The sequence below is a fragment of the Trichechus manatus genome, unplaced genomic scaffold (assembly GCF_000243295.1).
Source record: "Trichechus manatus latirostris isolate Lorelei unplaced genomic scaffold, TriManLat1.0 scaffold00048, whole genome shotgun sequence".
Classification (NCBI taxonomy): Eukaryota; Metazoa; Chordata; class Mammalia; order Sirenia; family Trichechidae; genus Trichechus; species Trichechus manatus.
Window position 1 is genome coordinate 8,801,415 of NW_004443984.1, and position 19,787 is coordinate 8,821,201.

The following is a 19,787-nucleotide window of genomic DNA, read 5'->3' on the forward strand; positions in this document are numbered from 1 at the left end:
TTGTAAGAAGATGTTTCTACATCTCTTATTATTTTCTAAGGTGATAGAGAAATTGTTTTTATCTCCTAGCTCTTTCCCATCTCTCCCCTACAACCACCTGCTCTAAAATGGGCTTAGTAACCATGCTGTTCCTGTGATGTCCTTTAGTGTCATTGAAAGCTACCAGCCTGGAATCATTTTATAATGAGCTGTGTCTCTGCACTGATTTGCTGTGTATGGCTTCACCTAAGGCACACCTTTCTCTTCATCTTCATTGCATCTTGATAGCAAGCAAGCATTTCTGAATGCGTTTAACCAAGTGCCTTCACCTCATCTAAACGATTCTGTTAAAAATGCATACACACACATACAACTTTAAATAAACAAGCTACATTCGACATACTAAACATTCATATTATTTATTAAATGTCTATACTTTTTCTCTTCTAGTACCGTCATAGTGGCCCTCCTTATGTTGGGCCCCCACAACAGTATCCAGTTCAGCCACCGGGGCCAGGTCCTTTTTATCCTGGACCGGGACCTGGGGACTTCCCCAATGCTTATGGTAAGTAAGAATATCAAGCCATTTCTGCTAGATTGTTATGTTTATTTCATTTTGTTGTTTACTGGATCAGTTTGGACAATGATTTTTAGTGGTGTAAAGGTTTATTTTTATTTATTTATTTATTTTTGATGTTGCAAACAGTTCTGCCCTGAAAGCTGCTTTTTAGAGAGTGGCTTACAAGGAGAGAGTATTATAGAAATATAGTTATGTAATGACACCTTCAGAAGAAGCTGGCATTCTGCTGGAAAAGAGCCCATGTCTCAGAGTTCTGACATCTGCTGCCAACTCATCATTGCCTAGATTTTTGCTAATGACGTAAATTTAGATTATCTCCCTTTGGTGATTTCTTTTTCTCCAAGTATTTTTCACCACCTCACATCTTGGAGGAGTCCCTGGATGGCACAGATGGTTAAGTGCTCAGCTACTAGCTGTAAGGTTGGTGGTTTGAAGTCACCCAGAGGCACCTCGGAAGAAAGGCCTGGTGATTTGCTTTTGAGAAGTAAGAGCCTTGGAAATCTTTGGAGCTAAGTTTTTCTCTGACACACATGGGGTCGCCTTGAGTAGGAATCAACTCGGTGGCAACAGGTGAACGTCTTTGAGATTTTACTTGATGTTGTTAATTTTTCCCACTAGAATGTAATATCCATGAAGGCAGGGATTTTTATTTGTTTTGTTTGCTGCTGTATCTCCTGCACCTAGAACAGTGACTGGCAGGCACTTGGGAAATATACATTAAATGACTGAATATAACTCAGTGAACCTGTGATTTCTTATCTGCAAAATTGTGATAAGATCTATATCACAGAGACGTTTTGAGGATTAGTTCAAATGAAAATGCTGTTAAAAAAATTAAAACTTTTTAATGTAGAGAAGAAAGTGCCAAGCTTGTACTTGATATGTGAGCCAATACTGAACTAAGGGGTAGTGAAAATTATTTTATTCAACAAATTTCTACCACAAGCTACATTTGCTTTCCATAGAAAGTTAATTATAAGGGATAAAATAATTCAATACTAGAAAAATTAAGATTTAGTAAGAATTGTTTTTTTAAGATGGTAATCTGATCTGTTATAAACATGTATCCATTAACCAGATTCCTAACATTAGGATTTAGTGGCTCAATTCAGAACCTTTACAGCAGAATTGATTGTGTATTAGAATAACCCAAGAAAGTTTGTCTTCAATTTTGAGGTGAAATAGGCAAAGCAACCAAGTGTTACCTGGTTTTACTTCTTTTAGAGAGGAGAAATGCTTTCTATCACCTTGGTAACCAAAAGGTCAACAGTTTCTCTAAAGCAAAGATGAGAAGAAAGGGGGCAGGGAAACTAGAGTACTGGAAACAGAATAAGCAGAACACAGTGAAAGAGAATGTTGACACATTGTGAAAAATGTTGCTAATGTCTCTGAACAATTTATTTAGAAGTTGTCAAATGGAACCTAATTTGCTATGTAAACTTTCACTGAAAACACAATAAAATATTATTTAAAAAAAAAACAACAACAACCGTGGTCAGTGTTGCCTTGTGAAACTGCCATTTCTGAATAATACTTTATAACCTAATTAAATGTCTCAAATATATATGTTTATTTAACTCAACTTTATTAAGTGGTATTTTTACTATGAAGTAGTTGATATTTTCAGAACAATATGTATTACATATTTGTGAGTTTGAAAGTAAAATAATGTATACTTACCACCCAGCTCTTGATATAGAACATTGCCTCACACTGTTGAAGTGTTCCTTGTATACCCCCTGAACTTATCTTCAGTTCACAGTTTAAATGCAATTCTAGTGCCTTTGCATTGGTCCTTATTCTGAAAACTTAAATCCAATTAAAATTATTTGTGTGAAATTGGCTGGTGGTATTACCTAGAACTTATAATGGTAAAACTGTGAAATGAGTTGATCTCAATCGGAGTAAACATGCTAAAATTGACAATATTTCTCTCTCAATTTCAAGTTGCAGACTGAATGCAGTTGTGTCTTTTTAATTCACAAAATCATTTTTAAAGGTATCTCACTGAAATTCTAGTCTGCTGTATAATTGCAGACTATATCATTTACATAATTTGACTCAAAAATTTCATCATTAAAATTCTTGTTGTAAGTCTGTGCCAGCCCGCTCTATTGCTGTTAATAATACTGCTGTGGTATTTATAGAACAACATAGATGAGTATACCAACCAGCCAACCAACCAGTTGTCGTCGAGTCAGCTTCAACTCATGGCGGCCCCATGTATGTCAGAGTAGAACTGTACTCCACAGGGTTTTCAGTAGCTAATTTTTTTGAAGTAAGATCATCCAGCTTTTCTTCCAAGGCATCTCTGGGTAGACTGGAACCTCCAACCTTTTGATTAGCAGCCAAGCATGTTAATCTTTTGTACCACCCAGGGACTCCTGGATGAATTTACTAGAAGGGAGATAATTTACAGATTTGAGTATACATTATTATAAAATTTTGGCTCTATTTTTATTATATATAGACCATATTTATTTATTTTTATGCAAAAGCAGCATGTTGAATGTGGTTGTATCTCATGTATTATTGATAACTATTCGCTTTTGTAGATATTCTTTCTTCACCAGGAAATTCTTATGTAGAGTCCACTAGCCATCAGATAGGCAGTTTAGCACTTAGATCAAAACACTATTTCTCTAGTTTCCCTAAGGTTAGAAAAACTATTTTTAAATAATTTATTTCATCCTAAAAGTAACCAGTGATTAATGATGTAAAAATTCAAATAATATAGAATGTATAAAGTTGAAGTAGCAAATTTCTCTCCCTTTCTCTACCCTCTAAAGAAATAACAATTTAATAGTTTGATTAATTTAATAGTTGATACCCATTCAGACCTTTTTTGCATTTATACTTAAATAAGTTTTTAACATAGATGGGCACGTATTATTCATAAAGTTCTAAAACTTTCTGGTTTTTTTCCATCTCACAATATATTCGTGGTCATCTTTCTATTTTATTACCTATAGGATTTCCTTCATTTCTTTTAAGGGCTACCTAGTATTCCATACTAGGAATGAATCATAATTTATTTATCCAGTCTTCTGTTGATGAAAGTTTAGGTTATTTTCCCCATTGGGACAGATATTTTAGCTCTAAAGTTTGTCAGTAATTAATGTGCTTTATCAGAATTGAAAGTTCTGATCCACAGCTCACACCACATATGGTCTTATGGTCTAGAAGCTGTGAACATTCCCCTTCCTATTCCCTCATCTTGAAACTTTCCCCTTCTCTTACATTTTCACTCCCATTTATTTACTTTCCCTCTAATCCTAAAGCCTCCCTTTTCTTCTGCTGCCTCTCTTGTCCTTGTAATGGGTTTAGACTAGAAGTGAGTGTGGGAGTGGAATCATGGTTCTGTGTTCTCCAGATGACCTTCCCCTGGCAGAACTGGCAAGAAATGAAGAATCCAGAGACATGTTCCCTCTTATCCTACTGCTGGAGTTTATGAGTTGGATGATCTTTTGCCCAGGGTTCTTAGCTCTACATCTTTAGCTTTACAGTTCACTCCAGCACACTACCATTTTACTCCCAATCAGTTTTACTCTTAAACAGTGATTCTCAAAGAATACTCTTACCTACTCTAAAGTTCTGCAAACAAGATCTTGCGATTCTGCTGGTAAAATGTAATTCTGGCAGTCTTTCCATAGTTCGGAGAAAAATTAACTAATGAACAGCATTTGCTTAATGTAAGCTTTTCAGTTTTTCTCCCATCAGTTTTTCTTAAATATTTTGATTCCCATAATTGTTTCTCTACCAGAAAAATAACTGATGTAGACCAAAGTTATTTCCAATCCTGCCTAAGATGGAAAATGTAGGGTTAGGGGCAAGGGAGTATGGTTAATGGTAGGGATAGTGTTAGGAAAGAAAAGATTGAGAATTTACAGTCGTAGAAGGCCCTGTTACTCCTTGCTTCAAACCAGTATACTCTTCTTTCTTCTCACTCAACCATAGCATTCCCTCCTCCTGTCATCTTCTTTCTAACTCTTTTCCTGAGTTTCTGTGCGGCTTGGGCACCTCATTTAACTAAGAAGAGCTCAGGGAGTCTTGTTCCCATTGTGGTATGTGGAGGCAGGAACCTTTTTGGCATCCCAGGTCAAAGTTGATTTTGTTTTCCTGAAGAGGTAATTGTGTGTTTAGTGATGTGGTTGTATATTGATACTAGAATTGTTCTGGGTATACTGTGAGGAAAAATTAATTTTTCTGTGCCAACCTGGATATTTAACCGCAATGTTTACCATTGTTTCTGTGGAAAATTCAAGGCTTTGCATGTTTTTTGGAAGACTTGCAATATGTATTGTGTTGGTGGAATATTAAAATATTAAAATACCCTCCCTACCTTTCAGGGTCTTATAGTGCATTTGTTTGATGTTTATGCTGGGTTTTTACTAATGAGAAGAAATCCTAAATATTGACTAAATCAGTGGTTTCCAGATCTTTTGATATCACGGGCAAGTAAAATAAACTACGTAAAAGTAAAGAAAGGAGAAAACACACAGGACTATTGTATTTCTAATTTTGCCAATAAGATCTTTAAAGAAAACTGCCATTTATTGTCAGTATCATTTCATATAGGAAGACTATTCTAACAACAAAAAGATAGGACTAGAACAATTTCATAATAATTTACAAAAAAGTCATCTTGTTAAACCTATACTTGTATGTGAATGTGTATATATTTGTGTATTTCATGGTTATTATTATATATATTTGTCATATATAAGTATAGACTAGGGTTTGGGAACCACTGATCTAGACCAGAGGCCAGCAAACTTTTTCTATAAGGGGCCATTTAGTAAATATTTTAGGCTTTGTGGACCGTATGATCTGTATCTTGATTATTCAATTCTGTCGTTGGAGTGCAAAAGCAGCCATGTGCCATCAGTAAACTACTTTCTATGGATGTCTTCCAATTAAACTTTCTTTTAAAAAAAAAACCAGGGGATTGGCCAGATGTGGTCCATGGGTTATAGTTTGCAGACCTTTGATCTAGACCAGCTTACATCATTCTGTAAGTAAGAAACCTGAGGTCCAGAGAGGTTAAGTAGCTTGCCTAATTGATATGGTACACAAAGTTATTCAGGTTTTTAATAGAATACAAATGTTTTTAAATGTCCTCGACTATATAAGAAATTTGATTAGTTTATAAAAGAAACCTATTGTTTGGTGTAGGGCAGAAGGCCTCCTCTGCCAGGACCTACAACTGAGAAGATGACTCGATGTTTCACTAATTATATTCAAGCCCACTATGTTGAGATTATTCTGTTCTGCCTGGTTTATTCAGCAGGTTTTTGTTGGATGTGTTGTGTAGGTCAGGCACTACCCCAGTCACGTTGACGCAGAAATGTTTCAGTGTTTCATCAGAAGAATCTTGTTTTTAAAAAAGAGAGAAAGAGATGATTCACCTTTTAGATCTTATTTCACTTAGCTTGAAAAATATGGCAAGGTGAGCAGAGTATGTTGCTTATCTAGCAGCATTTGAAACCCATTTTAAGGGTTTGTTTTCTGACTTTAGGAGCTAGTAACCTAATGAGGTAGCATAGAATTGGCTTATTTGAGCTCTGTTTTGAGAATAGTTTATTTACTGCCAAAGGGTGGCAAAGGTTTTTGTCTCTTTACATTGAACTTACTGAAATTCTATCGTGTCCTTTTTTTAGACCTTTCGAAATCTAATTCTCCAAACCTGATATCTGCAGAGTTCTGGTGCTGCAACTCATGCTGCTTCTAAGAAATTTCCACTTGAAGGTTATTAGGATGATGGTGGGGATGGTGATGATATGGATGATGACAGTGATAATAGCAGTCAACATTATTTGACTGTTTACTGAACAGTGAGGATTTTACCTGTATTAACTACCTGCATACACACTGCTTTCATGCTTGTTACTGTGCATTACCTATCCATGCTGCTACCGAAGGCCAGCCTTTCACTTGTGCACTAGGTCATCCTCCTGTACCCAGTTAAAGCTATCACTCTAGCAAAATCCTCTTCTCTCTTTCTCATGTTGTCACTTTGTTTTTTTTTTTTTTCCCCTCCTGCTAGGTTAGTCTCTAGTCTCATCAACATACAGATATACTCTCTCATTTCCCATCTTTTTAAAAAAAAAAAAATGTTTTTTGGCTTCATATTTTTGTCCAGCTATAGTCCTATTTTTCTGTTTCCCTTTACAGCAAAGTGTTTAATAAAAAAGTTATCTCTGCTCATTGTTTCCTTTTCTTTCACCTCTTTCACTATTGCACCTACCCAAATCAGGCTGCACATCCCCTCTTTTTACCTCTCCACCCAAACAACTTTTGACAAGGTCTCCAATGACTTCTACCTTGCTGAATTGTACTTGATCTCTCAGCATCATTTGACATAGATAAACACTCCCCTTGGTTCTCCCCTCAAATCTTGATCCATTTTCTTCATGTCACCCACTACCTTGATTTCTCCTTTTCATCTCCTTTGCTAGGCTTTCCTCATATCCATGACCTTTAAACAAACAAGAGTATCCCAGGATTTAGTCCTTTGGCTTCTCATACTCACTTCCCAAGTTATCTTATCCAGCTTCATGGTTTAAATGTCCATATTCTGTCAATTCAGTAATGGATATCGCTAGCTCATACCTATCCTCTGACTCTAGACTTATGTCCCCCCTGCCTACTTGATATCTCCATTTGAAGGTCTGTTAAGAAACTCAAACTTTACATGTCCAAGATCATACTCTTAATTTTCTAGTCACCCTCATCTCAGTAATAGCACCTCCATTCTTCCACTTGCTCAGACAAAAAACCTTAAGTATTTTCCTTGATCCCTCTGTCACTCATACCCACATCCTATCCCTCAGCAAATCTACGGGCTCTACCTTTAAGATCTCCAGTATCTGACCTCTTTTCATCACCTCTATTGTAAGCACTCTGGTTTAATAATAATTGTAATAATAGACTAAGTTTTGAAAGATGTCTGTTGGAGCCCTGGTGGCGCAGTGGTTAAGAGTTCGGCTGTTAACCAAAAGGTCGGCAGTTCGAATCCACCAGCTGATCCTCGGAAACCCTATGGGGTAGTTCTCTGTCCTATAGTTGTAATAATAGACTAAGCTTTGAAAGTTTAAAATTGTTTATTGGTAGTACAAGAGTAGGTAGAATAAGATACTTCGGAGGGCAATAGAGTCAAAGGCATGAAAGATACAAAAGAGATTGGTATACTCAAGGGATAGGAGTAGGAATAGGTTCTAGCTAGAGCAAGGGCATGTGGTTGAGAATGGTAGAAAATGTAGTTAAAATCCGGGAATCAGGGTTAAAAGTTCTTGGATTGCATGCTTAGTATCTGAACTTTAGCCCGCTCATTTGCAGCCTTTTTTCCAACTCAACATGAGGACGTTTGTCAAGGAGTACATTCCAAACTCCCTATGGCAGTGGTTCTCTATAAATAAGGAGAGGAATTAGACCAACTCTGAACCCCCAAGATGATCATATATGTTTACATCCTACTCTTGATCAAACCCACACATAAACCTTTCATTGAGAACCACTGTTTGAGATAATTGGCAACCAGATTAGATTTTTTTTAAATGTTTTTTTTTAAGCAGTGATATTGCAGGATTTGTGTTTTGGAAAGGTAACTGGTGGCAGTCTCAGGAGTTGGTTATTTTGTATGAGATGCTGAAGAAAGGTGTTTATGAGTGTTTGAAGACATTACGAATTTTGGAAATTATTTCTTGACCACTTCAGTAGCTAGAGGAGGAGAGTGTTTATCTATGTTAAATGGTGCTCAGAACTAGTGGGAAAAGATGATTAAGAAGAATGCTTTTTTTTTTTTTTTTAATTTTTTTAAAAGGATTATCCAGAATCACAGTGCCACTGATAGTCCTATAGTGATTGATAAAGTTACTAAATGCTTCTTTTCATTCTTCTCTAATTCTTTAGGAACACCTTTTTACCCAAGTCAGCCAGTGTATCAGTCAGCACCTATCATAGTGCCTACGCAGCAGCAGCCCCCTCCAGCCAAGAGAGAAAAAAAAACAGTAAGATATCTTTATCTATGTATCTTATTTCAAGATTGAAAATGCATTCAACTTGCCAAATAGGTTTGCCCACAGCTGCAGTCATTATTCATCTCAGTTCACAAGTGACTGTGCCATTTTTATTCCTTCCTTATATCCCCACCACTAGGCCTGGAGGATTTTTATGAGTGTATAACTAAAAATTGTAAGTAGTATTTGCTTAATATTAGCTTTCAACATGCATTGAGTTAGGTATGCTACATAACAACATGCCTTCCAGCTTCAGAACTGGGAGGGTTCTGTTTGCCAAGGTCTCGCTCAGTGGGTGGAGTTTGAGCTCAGTTCTCACATCCTGATTGTCCTTTAACACCAGTCCTGATCAACCCTCCATCCAGCTATGAACTTAAAGAGAAAAATTAACAAAGAGCAAAGGCACAAAGTATTAAGGACAACAAGAAAATCCTTCATGTGGCATAGATTTATTTTAAGAAACAGCAGAATTGAGAAAGTATATTCTAATTGTTTTTAGTAAGTTATACAGAGGCATTGTTTTCTGTCTAATAAGGCAGGCCCAAGAGAATGAAGGAGCCCTGGTGGCACAGTGGTTAGGAGTTCAGGCTGCTAACCAAAAAGTTGGCAGTTTGAATCCACCAGCCGCTCCTAGGAAACCCTGTAGGGTCACTGTGAGTCAGAATCAACTTGATGGCAACTGCTGAGAGAATGAAAGTGTGGTAATATAAAATTCACATTGCAGAACTTTCTGTAAAAGAGTAGTTTTCAATCTTTTATCCATCACCTCTTAGAAGCGAGGATGGTGAGACTTTGTCTCATGTACTTTGGACATGTTATTAGAAGGGACCAGTCCTTGGAGAAGGATATCATGCTTGGTAAAATAGAGGGTCAGCGAAAAAGAGGAAGACCCTCAATGAGATGGGATGACACAGTGGCAGCAACAGTGGCAAACACAGCAACGATTGTGAGGATGGCACAGGACTGTGCAGTGTTCCGTTCTGTTGTACATAGGGTCACTATGAGTCAGAATCCACTTGACAGCACCTAACAACAACATCCATCACAACACATAAAATGCATGATGTTTATAATAAAGAAAGACTCCCACATTCATACAGGTAAGATAGGTGGGAGTGATATTATAGCAGTAGCCCTGAAAATACTCTAATTTTGTAAAAATTAATAAGGTTCACAAACTTTGGTACTTTATTGTTAGAAGCAAATTACTGTGGACTGGTCATAATAAATGGGACATGCCCATATGTCATGACATGACAGTTGAGAAGCTATGCTGTGAAAAGAATCAGTATGGTAAAAGTTGAACATTCTCAAAATGCAGAAAAATGGAGTTAAAAGATAATGAAAATGAAAGATTGTAATAACAGATGTTACTGAAGAAGAAAGTAGAACAAGTGAATCAGAAGCAGTTTGTAAACCTGTAGTACAAACTAGTTTTCATACCTGAAAAAAGAGCTGAGATTGAAATCTTACTGAAAAAAACCTCCAGATCCAGAGATTTTATTAGTGAATTCTCTGAAATTCTCAAGAAGCCAGGGCTACCTTGATAAAGCTCTGGAAGTAATGACAAGCAAAGGGGGCCTTTCATGTGTTAGTACTGTTCCAGCACAGAAGGCCTAGACCCAGGTACTCCATCGCAGCACCATCTTTACTGACATCTATAAGCATCCTTTTAAGAACTTAAAATAAGAAGACAATACACACTGTTCGGCACCCACCTTGCATCGTTTCACTTACTGGATGTATATATCTTGAAGATCATTCCATATCAGTACTTACAGATCTACTTCATTCTTTCTATTCGCTATATGGTATTTAATTTTAAGGAAAAAGCATAATTTTTCAACCATCCTGGTCTTGATGGACCTTTAGGCTGTTTACATGTCTTTGCTGGAGAAAAACACTACTGCAGTGATCATCTTACGTACATATACAAGATTATCTGCAGAATAAACTAACTTCTGTTCCTAAGTCATAGGGTGTGTACATTTTTCATTTTGTTAGAGAACCTTGGAGAACCATTTAAGTCATTTAAAAATTTATTCTACAGAGAAACGTCCATATATTACAGCTGTTTTATGAGCCTTGCCTTATGTTAAGCAGTGTAAATAAAATCAGTCTATTTGATAGTGCTTATGAGATGAGAATAAATACCTTGCCTTTTTGATCTAGAAAGTCACCAAACCAGATCCCATTTTAGTTGGTTATTCTAATGGCCTGAATCCCTTTGAATAACCCCATAGCGTTCTGAGGTTGAAACAAAGTTAATCTGGTAATTATGAATTTTAATATTTGATAGGTTTCCCAGTTTACAACTTTGATACATCTTATGCCTCTAAATCTACTACGTAGACACCCATATGTACACATGCCATTTTATTTTAAATTTATAGATAAGAATTCGAGATCCAAACCAGGGAGGTAAAGACATAACAGAAGAGATTATGTCTGGAGGTGGCAGCAGAAATCCTACTCCACCCATAGGGAGACCTATATCTACACCTACTCCTCCTCAGGTAAGCCAGAGTGAGCCGTGATGAGTGATGGTGTGTATTTGTTCACTAACCTCTACTGAACTCTTCCTTTTCTTTAGTCACTTTCTGTACTTGCCATTTCCATCAATTGTCTCATACCCTCGAATATCTAAATGGTATTTAAACAGATATGTTGTTTCTCTTTACAAATTGTTACAACTTCCAAATTTTTATTGGTAATACTTCTATATACTGTCTTCACATTCAGAGCACAGCTGCTGTCACTCTTCCTAGTGAACTATTTATTGTATGATACCAAAAGGAGCTGCATTCCTATGGAAACCTCACCATTAAATGAGTATTTTATGTTTTCACTCTGGAACCTTAGGAATTAAATGCTACACACTATATTAATGCAAACATTAAGATTGAGAATTTAAACATTTTTACAAAACAGTGCTGCTTGAGATGATTGCCTGTGTTATTCAGAGCACATCTGGATGTATTATAGGTATAGCTTTCACCTTACAGGGCTACATAAATGAGCTTCTTGAGTGGAAAGTATCTCCTTTAATTATTTGCAGGGGTTATTAGTAGATAAGTTCTATCACTTAGTCCCCTTTTTGTTTCTGATGAGGAATGTGGTTATCCCAGTCTTTTGAGAGTTCCCTTTCTTATTTTTAGAAATTAAAGACATTGCAGGAGGAGCTGGAATTTAGTAACTATAATAGGGAATGGGATTTCTCAAATTTGACAGTAGGTGATGCCAAGATTTTTATGTCATCACTGGGTCATTTTCAATTTTAATAAGTGATTCAGAGAAAATAAGTGATTTTCAAGTCTTCAAAAATTATCTAAAGTGAGAGACAGCATGTAACGGATAAAAGGAAAGTTATTTAAGAGTAGGAGCCTGCTTTCTTCCTCCTCTTGTGACTAGATGGTGAGTAATTCATCAGAGCCTAGTTTACAAACAAGTGATATGCATGATCAAATTGAAGGCATTTCAAAATGATAGCTCTATTTCCTTGATTTTAGTAGTATAGGTTTTTTTAAAAAAAAAAGTTCTTAAACATGTTCTTGAAGACAAGTATAAAACAGCTGACTGATCTTAAAACCTTATGAAAATCTGTGAATTTTGAGTAAGCTTAAACCTGGTTCTTTGTTGTGATGCTTTTTTTTTTTTTTTTCCCCATTTGGAAATGATGGTAATGACTGACATTTATCTCAGTCTTCAGCATCCAGATGAGTATAATATGTGGCCACCTAGATATATGAGTTGTAAGGTCATATTAATGGTTATTATAGAACTCTTTGCTATTCCATGTTATTTCTCCAAGGATATTCTAAGTCTGGAGTGATTAAGAAGGCCTTATGTTTAGTTTCTTCCCGGGAAGTGAACATGGGACAAGCACAATTTGCAAATTTAAATTACCTATTCATGTGCTATATTAGATCAAGGTATAGTGTAGCAAAAATTGGGATTGGTTGATCAATACAGGCAAATTTTTGGTCTGCATTTTTGAACATTCATTAAAATAAAGTTATTGTTAAGCTATATTGTTGACAACCCTTGGTTGATTTGTGTGTAAATTCTCAGCTTAAACATGTGGTAGTATGTCTTTTTGCATTTAAATTCTTTTTGGGGTTTGTTTTTTCTTTAATCTTAGCAAGCTTGATCCCATCCCCTTCTGGTTTTCCGTTTGTCCTTAGCCACAGAAGCCCTTTTACTCTCTCTGTTTCTTTCCCCAGGGACCATGGGCCTGCTAAAAGTATATGTGTCTCTGTAATCATAAAGCCCATTGGATATACATTTTCACTTAATAAAGACCATCAGTCAGTAACTATTATGTTGGTAGTTCATTTTGAGGTGTAACATTACCTATGAAGGATAAATTTATTTTATTCTGTGATTTGCATTTAAATCTATACTTTCTAATCTGTTCTCTTTCCAAATACATGAAATTCATGAAATGAACAAGTACCTTTTAAACAAAGACATAGATACTAGAAATATTTCATTTTCCTCTTATAAAAAACAACAGCGCTAGTGCGGTGATGGCAGATGACACTTGACCTCATTTCCCAAGAAATCTTAGAGTAGTATAGACTGTTGAGTGGGAAAAGATATACCCTGTCTAAAGGAGGCAGTCATTACTGCCTGATTGCTATATGTAAAAATGTTGACCCATCGTTTCAAAAGAAGGAGAAATCTTTATGTAAAAAATCTGCACATTTTGAACGTTGGCAATTCTATTAATAAATAGCACAATGCCAGCCAAAGAAAACCCATTGATTTAGCTTAAGATCTTTTGCAGCTTCAGCCTAATGCCAAGAAGATCCTGCACCACATTCTGGTTAGACGAGACAGCCCTATGCACCAGAATTTAGGACTGAATAGTAAATATTGTATTACTTTTGACCTTACAGAGTACCTGCTTTGAGTCAGGCACAGTTGCATGTGCTGTAGATAGCAAAGCTTTTTACTATCATTGGGGGGAGTCCAGTCACTTTAGGGAAGACAGATAAAGGACCAATTACCATATGTGACAGTCCCCCTGTAAAGGGTATACACAGAGTTAAAAAGCACAGAGATGATCAGGGGGGCCAGAATTGCTGTACAGACTGAAATGTAGTGGATCACGGAGACCTATTAATGATAGCAAAAAAAAAAAAAAAAAAAAACGGTTGCTGTCGTGTTTATTCCGACTCAGAGTGACCCTATAGGATAGAGTAGAACTGCCCCATAGGGTTTCCAAGGAGCAACTGATGGATTCAGACTGCCACCCTTTTGATTAGCAGCCGAATGCTTGACCACTGTGCCACTAGGGCTCCATTAGTGGTAGTACAGGTTAAATAGGATACTGATTAAAAGCTTAATACCTGGTTTCAAGTCCCAATTCCACTATTTAGTTTTGTAACTTAACCAAATTGCTTAATCTCCCACAGCCTTAGTTTGCACATTTAAAAAATGGGGAAAAGAAAATACGCATACAGAGTTATTACAAGGACTAAATGAGATAAAATACTTAAAATTGCTTAAGCTCAGTGCTTGGTGCATAATGAGCATTCAATAAATATTGGCCATTATTAGTATTATTATTTTAGGATGCGTAGAGGAGTGAATGACTGGGAAGGCTTCACAGCAAAGATGCCATTTAATCTGAGTTCCTAGATTGGTGTTCACAAAATGGAAAAAGAGAGACTTTCCAGGAAGAGATAGCACATGTGCAAAAGGGCTTATCTAGGAGGAAAACTGAGTGAAGCGAGGCTGTTGTCATATTTCAGGTGAGAAATGAGGAAGTCAGTTAAAGGACAAGGGAGCCAGTTGGAGAGATGTTCAGCAATTGGTTACTAACTAGATAAAATTATAATAAGGGTGACCATATAATTTGTCATCCAGATTGGGGCACTTTGGGAAGGGAACAGAGATGCTGTTAATCATTATACTGGGAGAACAGGCATAAACCAGTACTGTCCCAGGTAAATAGAGATGTATGGTCCCCCAAGATGTAAGGGGAGGAAAGAGTCAGGGGTAACTACTCTTCGAGCTTGTTTTGTTGTTAGGTGCCATCGAGTCAATTCCAACCCTGTGCACAACAAAATGAAACACTGCCCGGTCCTGTTCTGCTGCTGTCCATAAGCTTTGCATCAGCCAGTTTTTTGGAAGTAGATTGCCAGGTCCTTCTTCCTAGTCTGTCTTAGTCTGGAAGCTCCACTGAAACCTGTCCATTGTCCACCATGGGTGACATGATGGTATTTGAAATACCAGTGGCATAGCTTCCAGCATAACACCACAGTACAACAAACTGACAGACAAATGGTGGCTTCAAGCTTAGACACCTGGATTTATAGTAAAACATAACATGTAGTATATATGGGAATATTAGAAGAGAGCGTAATGAGTTTAATTTCAGCAAATGATCATTCTAAGAATTGTGGGAAGCTACAGTGGGTTTATGTAAGGAGAATATAGAGGAGAAACAGGTTTTTGCTGTTCTTGTTTTTCTCCTGAAAGAAATAGATTGAACTTGAAACTGTTCAGCTTCCAAAATTTTTAAATTATCTATTGGATAATTCCTGGAGATTTTAGATCTCAAATATGTAAAAAATATACATATGTGTATACTTGTGCCCATACAGATGATTATAGTACATAGACATGGTCTCTCCCGTCGTTTGGGAAAATAATTACCAAGGTCAGCAGGTTATTCAGTCTTTTGAAGAGCTGCTTATAAACTTGATACCTGGAAACCTTAAATTCTGTACCTGTTAATTAGTTAATTTCATGTTTATCAATAGTTTTCTAGATTTAGGTTCTAAAGTTTAGGTAATAACCATTTTATAAGTAGATACATACAATAAGTAGGAGAATTCCTACATAAAAAATGGAAAGGTGATACCTATATAATGTAAACAAGTCCAACCTTAACTTTTAATTTCATTTTGTCATCTCAGTCCTAGACACTGATGAATTAATATCATTCTGTACCTTGAAGTGTATAGGCATGGTTTTGTTTTAGAGGTGACTGGAATAAAGATCGTGATTATTGAATTAAATCACATTGTACTTCATCTTTAATAAAATAATTTATCATTAGTAACCAGCCTTGACTTGAAAATGGTACTTTTTTATAATACGGAAAGCCTCGTGAACTTTAAATATGTATCTAAGCATGGAGTGAATTCTCTCCAAGGTTTTAAATGAGATGTTATAATGAACAGAGAGATCCTTGGTGGCAGATGTTAAGCTGTTCCATAGTTTAAAATGAATTTATACACAGATGTTCAGGGATTCCTACTTAGAGTTATAGGGCAGGGTCGTTGACTCCATCAGATCTGTCTCCAACAGGGTTTTGTGAAAATGTCCTGCTTTTTTAATCAAACATACTGTCTGGCTTCATTGCTTGTAGGAATTTCCTAAAGCAAGAAAACAAGAAAATTTGGCTTAAGGCCATTTTTGAGATACCTTATTTTCTTTTGGAAGCCAAGTATGTTTTAAGTTGTTTGCATCCCAACAAAGATGTGTTTATGAGACATGGTGGTGGTTGTGTGCCATCAAGTCAATTCTGACAGAGTGACCCTGTATGACAGAATAGACCTGCCCCGTAGGGTTTCCTAGGCTGCATTCTTTACAGGAGCAGATTGCCAGGTCCTTTTCTCTCACGAACCCTCTCACAAAGTGGCTGATGGGTTTGAACTGCTGACCTTTCTGTTAGCAGCCAAATGCTTAACCACTGCACCACCAGGGCTTCTCTATGAGACACATTAGACACATAAGTTAAATTTTGTTTTATTTTAAACAGTTATTCCTTTTCACTTCAGACTTTTTTTTTTTTTTTTCTTTCCATAATGTTTCATCAAATTGTATGAAGACCATTGCTGTTGAGTGGTATGATTTTGGAGCCCTGTTAATGCAGTGGTTAAGAACTCAGCTGCTAACTAAAAGGTGGGCAGTTGGAATCCACCAGTGGCTTCTTGGAAACCCTGTGGGGCAGTTACTACTTTGTTCTGTCAGGTCGCTATGAGTTAGAAGCAACTTGACTGCAGCGGGTTTGGTTTTTTTGGTTTGGTATGATTTTACCTTAGGTACTTTTCAGTGATCCTGTAGAAATACTCATGTTTGACTACAGGTATAATTTTTAATGGCTGCATGTTATCCCTTTCCTTTGATATACCATAGTTTATTTAATTGATCTCCTATTGATGTGTGTTCATATTATTTCTTGTTTGTCACTAATATTAACAATGCTGTGATGAACAACATTATATACTCGTTTTGGGGATTATTGTGTTATCTCTCATCCTCCAGAAATACACTAGTTAACCTCCCACTTGCAGTATAAGAGAATGCCCCTTTCCCTACATTATTGCTTATCTGATAGATTAAAAATATTTTATTTAATGTTTATTCATTCGTAAAGTTGAGAATATTTTGATGTTCACTGGTTATTTGTGTGTGCCTATGAATTGTCTGTTCATGTAATTTGTCCACATTTATTTTGGGGTGATGATTTTTCTCTGATTTATAAGAGCTCTATACAGGTTAAAGAAATTCCTTTGACATGGGTAACTTTTTTTTCTAGTTTGATGTCTTAGTCATCTAGTGCTGCTATAACAGAAGTACCACAAGTGGGTGGCTTTAACAAAGAGAAGTTTATCCTCTCATAGTTCAGAAGGCTAGAAGTCCGAATTCAGGGCGCCAGCGCCAGGGGAAGGTTTTCTCTCTCTGTCGGCTCTGGAGGAAGGTCCTTGTGATGCATCAGTCTTCTTTTGCTCTGGGAACATCTCAGAGCAGGAACCTCAGGTCCAAAGGACACGCTCTGCTCCTGGCACTGCTTTCTTGGTGGTATGAGGTCCCCAGCTCTCTGCTTGCTTCCCTTTGTTTTTATCTCTCCTAAGATAAAAGGTGGTGCAGGCCACACCCCAGGGAAACTCCCTTTACATTGGATCAGGGGTGTGACCTTAGTAAGAGTGTTACAATCCCACCCTAATCCTCTTTAACATAAAATTACAATCACACATGGAGGACAACCACACAATACTGGGAATCAAGGCCCAGCCAAATTGATAACACACATTTTTGGGGGGACATAATTCGATCCATGACATTCAATGAATTGTGTTTTAACTTTGTTAATGGTGCCTCCTGTCATATGGAAGTTTTCAAATTTCTATATTCACAAATTTCTGTCTTAACCTAAATAATTTGTGATTTGGGGCCTGTAGTTAGAAAGACTTTCCCAGCCAAGATAAAACTACTGACATGTATTTTCTTCTAGTACTTACATGGTTTGATTATTTTACCTTTATTTTTAAAGAATTTATTTTGGTTTAAACAGTGAGGTTTGGATCCTGCTGCTGCTGCTGCTTTTTTTTTTTCCCCACCAAATGGCTTGCCTGTAGTTTCAATATTATTTTTAGTATCTTGCCTCATTGTAAAATGGTGTTTTAATCATTTACTGGATTATCATATATACATGAGTCTGTTTCTGGACTTTTACATTCCTTTGATCTGTTTTTAATACCAGTTCTATACTTAGATTTATAACTTTATAATACAGCTATTCTTGTCCCTCCCTCCCCCATTAGAACCTTAAAATCATTTAAGGTTAAGTCCTATAGCATAGCCTGACAGCTTTTATCTTGAGTGTCTGGGTTTCCCTCATCATTCCAGAGACCTTAGCAGGCTTTTTTTTTTTTGGCCTTTAAGGAAGAAGTTCTCTCTATTGAACATGTAGTTTTATCAGCTCAACGTTTAAAGAAAAAAAAATTCTTACAGTCTGAATGCCTTCAGCCTGAACATATTTTCTCTAGTTTGTCACACTGTTCTATTTTTATGTTATACTCCTTTACACCCTTTTATATCACCCATTTACGGTTAATGAAGGCATTTGGGTTTGCTACCCTGTGTTATAACTATTTCTTCAAGGATTTGGTATGCTCTCCCTGTTGTCCTTTTCTCAATAAATTATACCACAGTCTACCCCATTGCCTTCTTAAAGTAGAGTTGACCTTAACGACATGGATGGAGTTAAGCTTTCTGGATCTTTACTTGCTGATACGGCGTGACTCAAAATCAGAAGAAACAGCTGCAAACATCCATTAATGATTGGAATGTGGATGTATGCAGTATGAATCTAGGAAGATTCGTAGTCATCAAAAATGAAATGGAAGCTCATCGAGATCGATATCCTAGGCATTAGTGAACTAAAATGGACTGGTATTGGCCATTTTGAATCGTACAAAGATATGGCCTACTATGTCGGGAATGACAAATTGAAGAGGAACGGCATAAAAAGGACATTTCAAGATCTATCCTGAAGTACAACGCAGTCAATGATAGGATAATATCCATACACCTACATTCAAGTTTATGCACCAACCACTAGTGCCAAAGATGAAGAAATTGAAGATTTTTACCAACTTCTGCAATCTGAAATTGATCAGACATGCAGTCAATATGCATTGATAATTACTGGTGATTGGAATGCGAAAGATGGACACAAAGAAGAATTAGCAGTTGGAAAATATGGTCTTGGTGATAGAAATGACACTGGAGATCGCATGATAGAATTTTGCAAGACCAATGACTTTTTAATCGCAAATACCTTTTTTCAACAACCTAAACAGCGTTAGAATAGAACAAGGGGTACTGCGGGGTTTAAAGGCAAGAAAGATGTGCATCAGGATTGTATCCTTTCACCATACTTATTCAGTCTGTATGCTGAGCAAATAATCTGAGAAGCTGGACTATATGAAGAAGAACAGGGCGTCAGAATTGGAGGAAGACTCATTAACAGCCTGCGATACGCAGATGACACAACCTTGCTTGCTGAAAGTGAGGAGGACTTGAAGCACTTACTGATGAAGATCAATGACCACAGCCTTCAGTATGGATTACACCTCAGCATAAAACAAAAATCCTCACAACTGGACCAGTAAGCAACATCATGATACATGCAGAAAAGATCGAAGTTGTCAGGGATTCATTTTACTTGGATCCACAGTTAACACCCATGGAAGCAGCAGTCAAGAAATCCAAAAGACCGTTGCATTGGGCAAATCTCCTGACCCAAGCCATGGTGTTTTCAATTGCCTCATGTGCATGTGAAAGCTGGACAATGAATAAGGAAGACCAAAGAAGAATTGACGCCTTTGAATTATGGTGTTAGCGAAGAATATTGAACATACCACGGACTGCCAGAAGAACTAACAAAACAAATCTGTCTTGGAAGA

General features: G+C 36.8%; 1 protein-coding gene across 7 annotated transcripts in view; it reads left to right on the top strand.

Annotated features, from left to right (window-relative positions):
• EIF4G3 (eukaryotic translation initiation factor 4 gamma 3) overlaps positions 1-19,787 on the top strand; it is a 348,277-nt gene that overhangs the window by 180,364 nt on the left and 148,126 nt on the right. For all 7 annotated transcript variants that reach the window (XM_023732132.1, XM_023732133.1, XM_023732128.1 and 4 more), the window contains 3 exons: positions 430-544; positions 8,471-8,568; positions 10,971-11,093. In XM_023732132.1, coding sequence (XP_023587900.1) covers positions 430-544; positions 8,471-8,568; positions 10,971-11,093 — 336 coding nt within the window. The remainder of the gene's footprint in view (positions 1-429; positions 545-8,470; positions 8,569-10,970; positions 11,094-19,787) is intronic.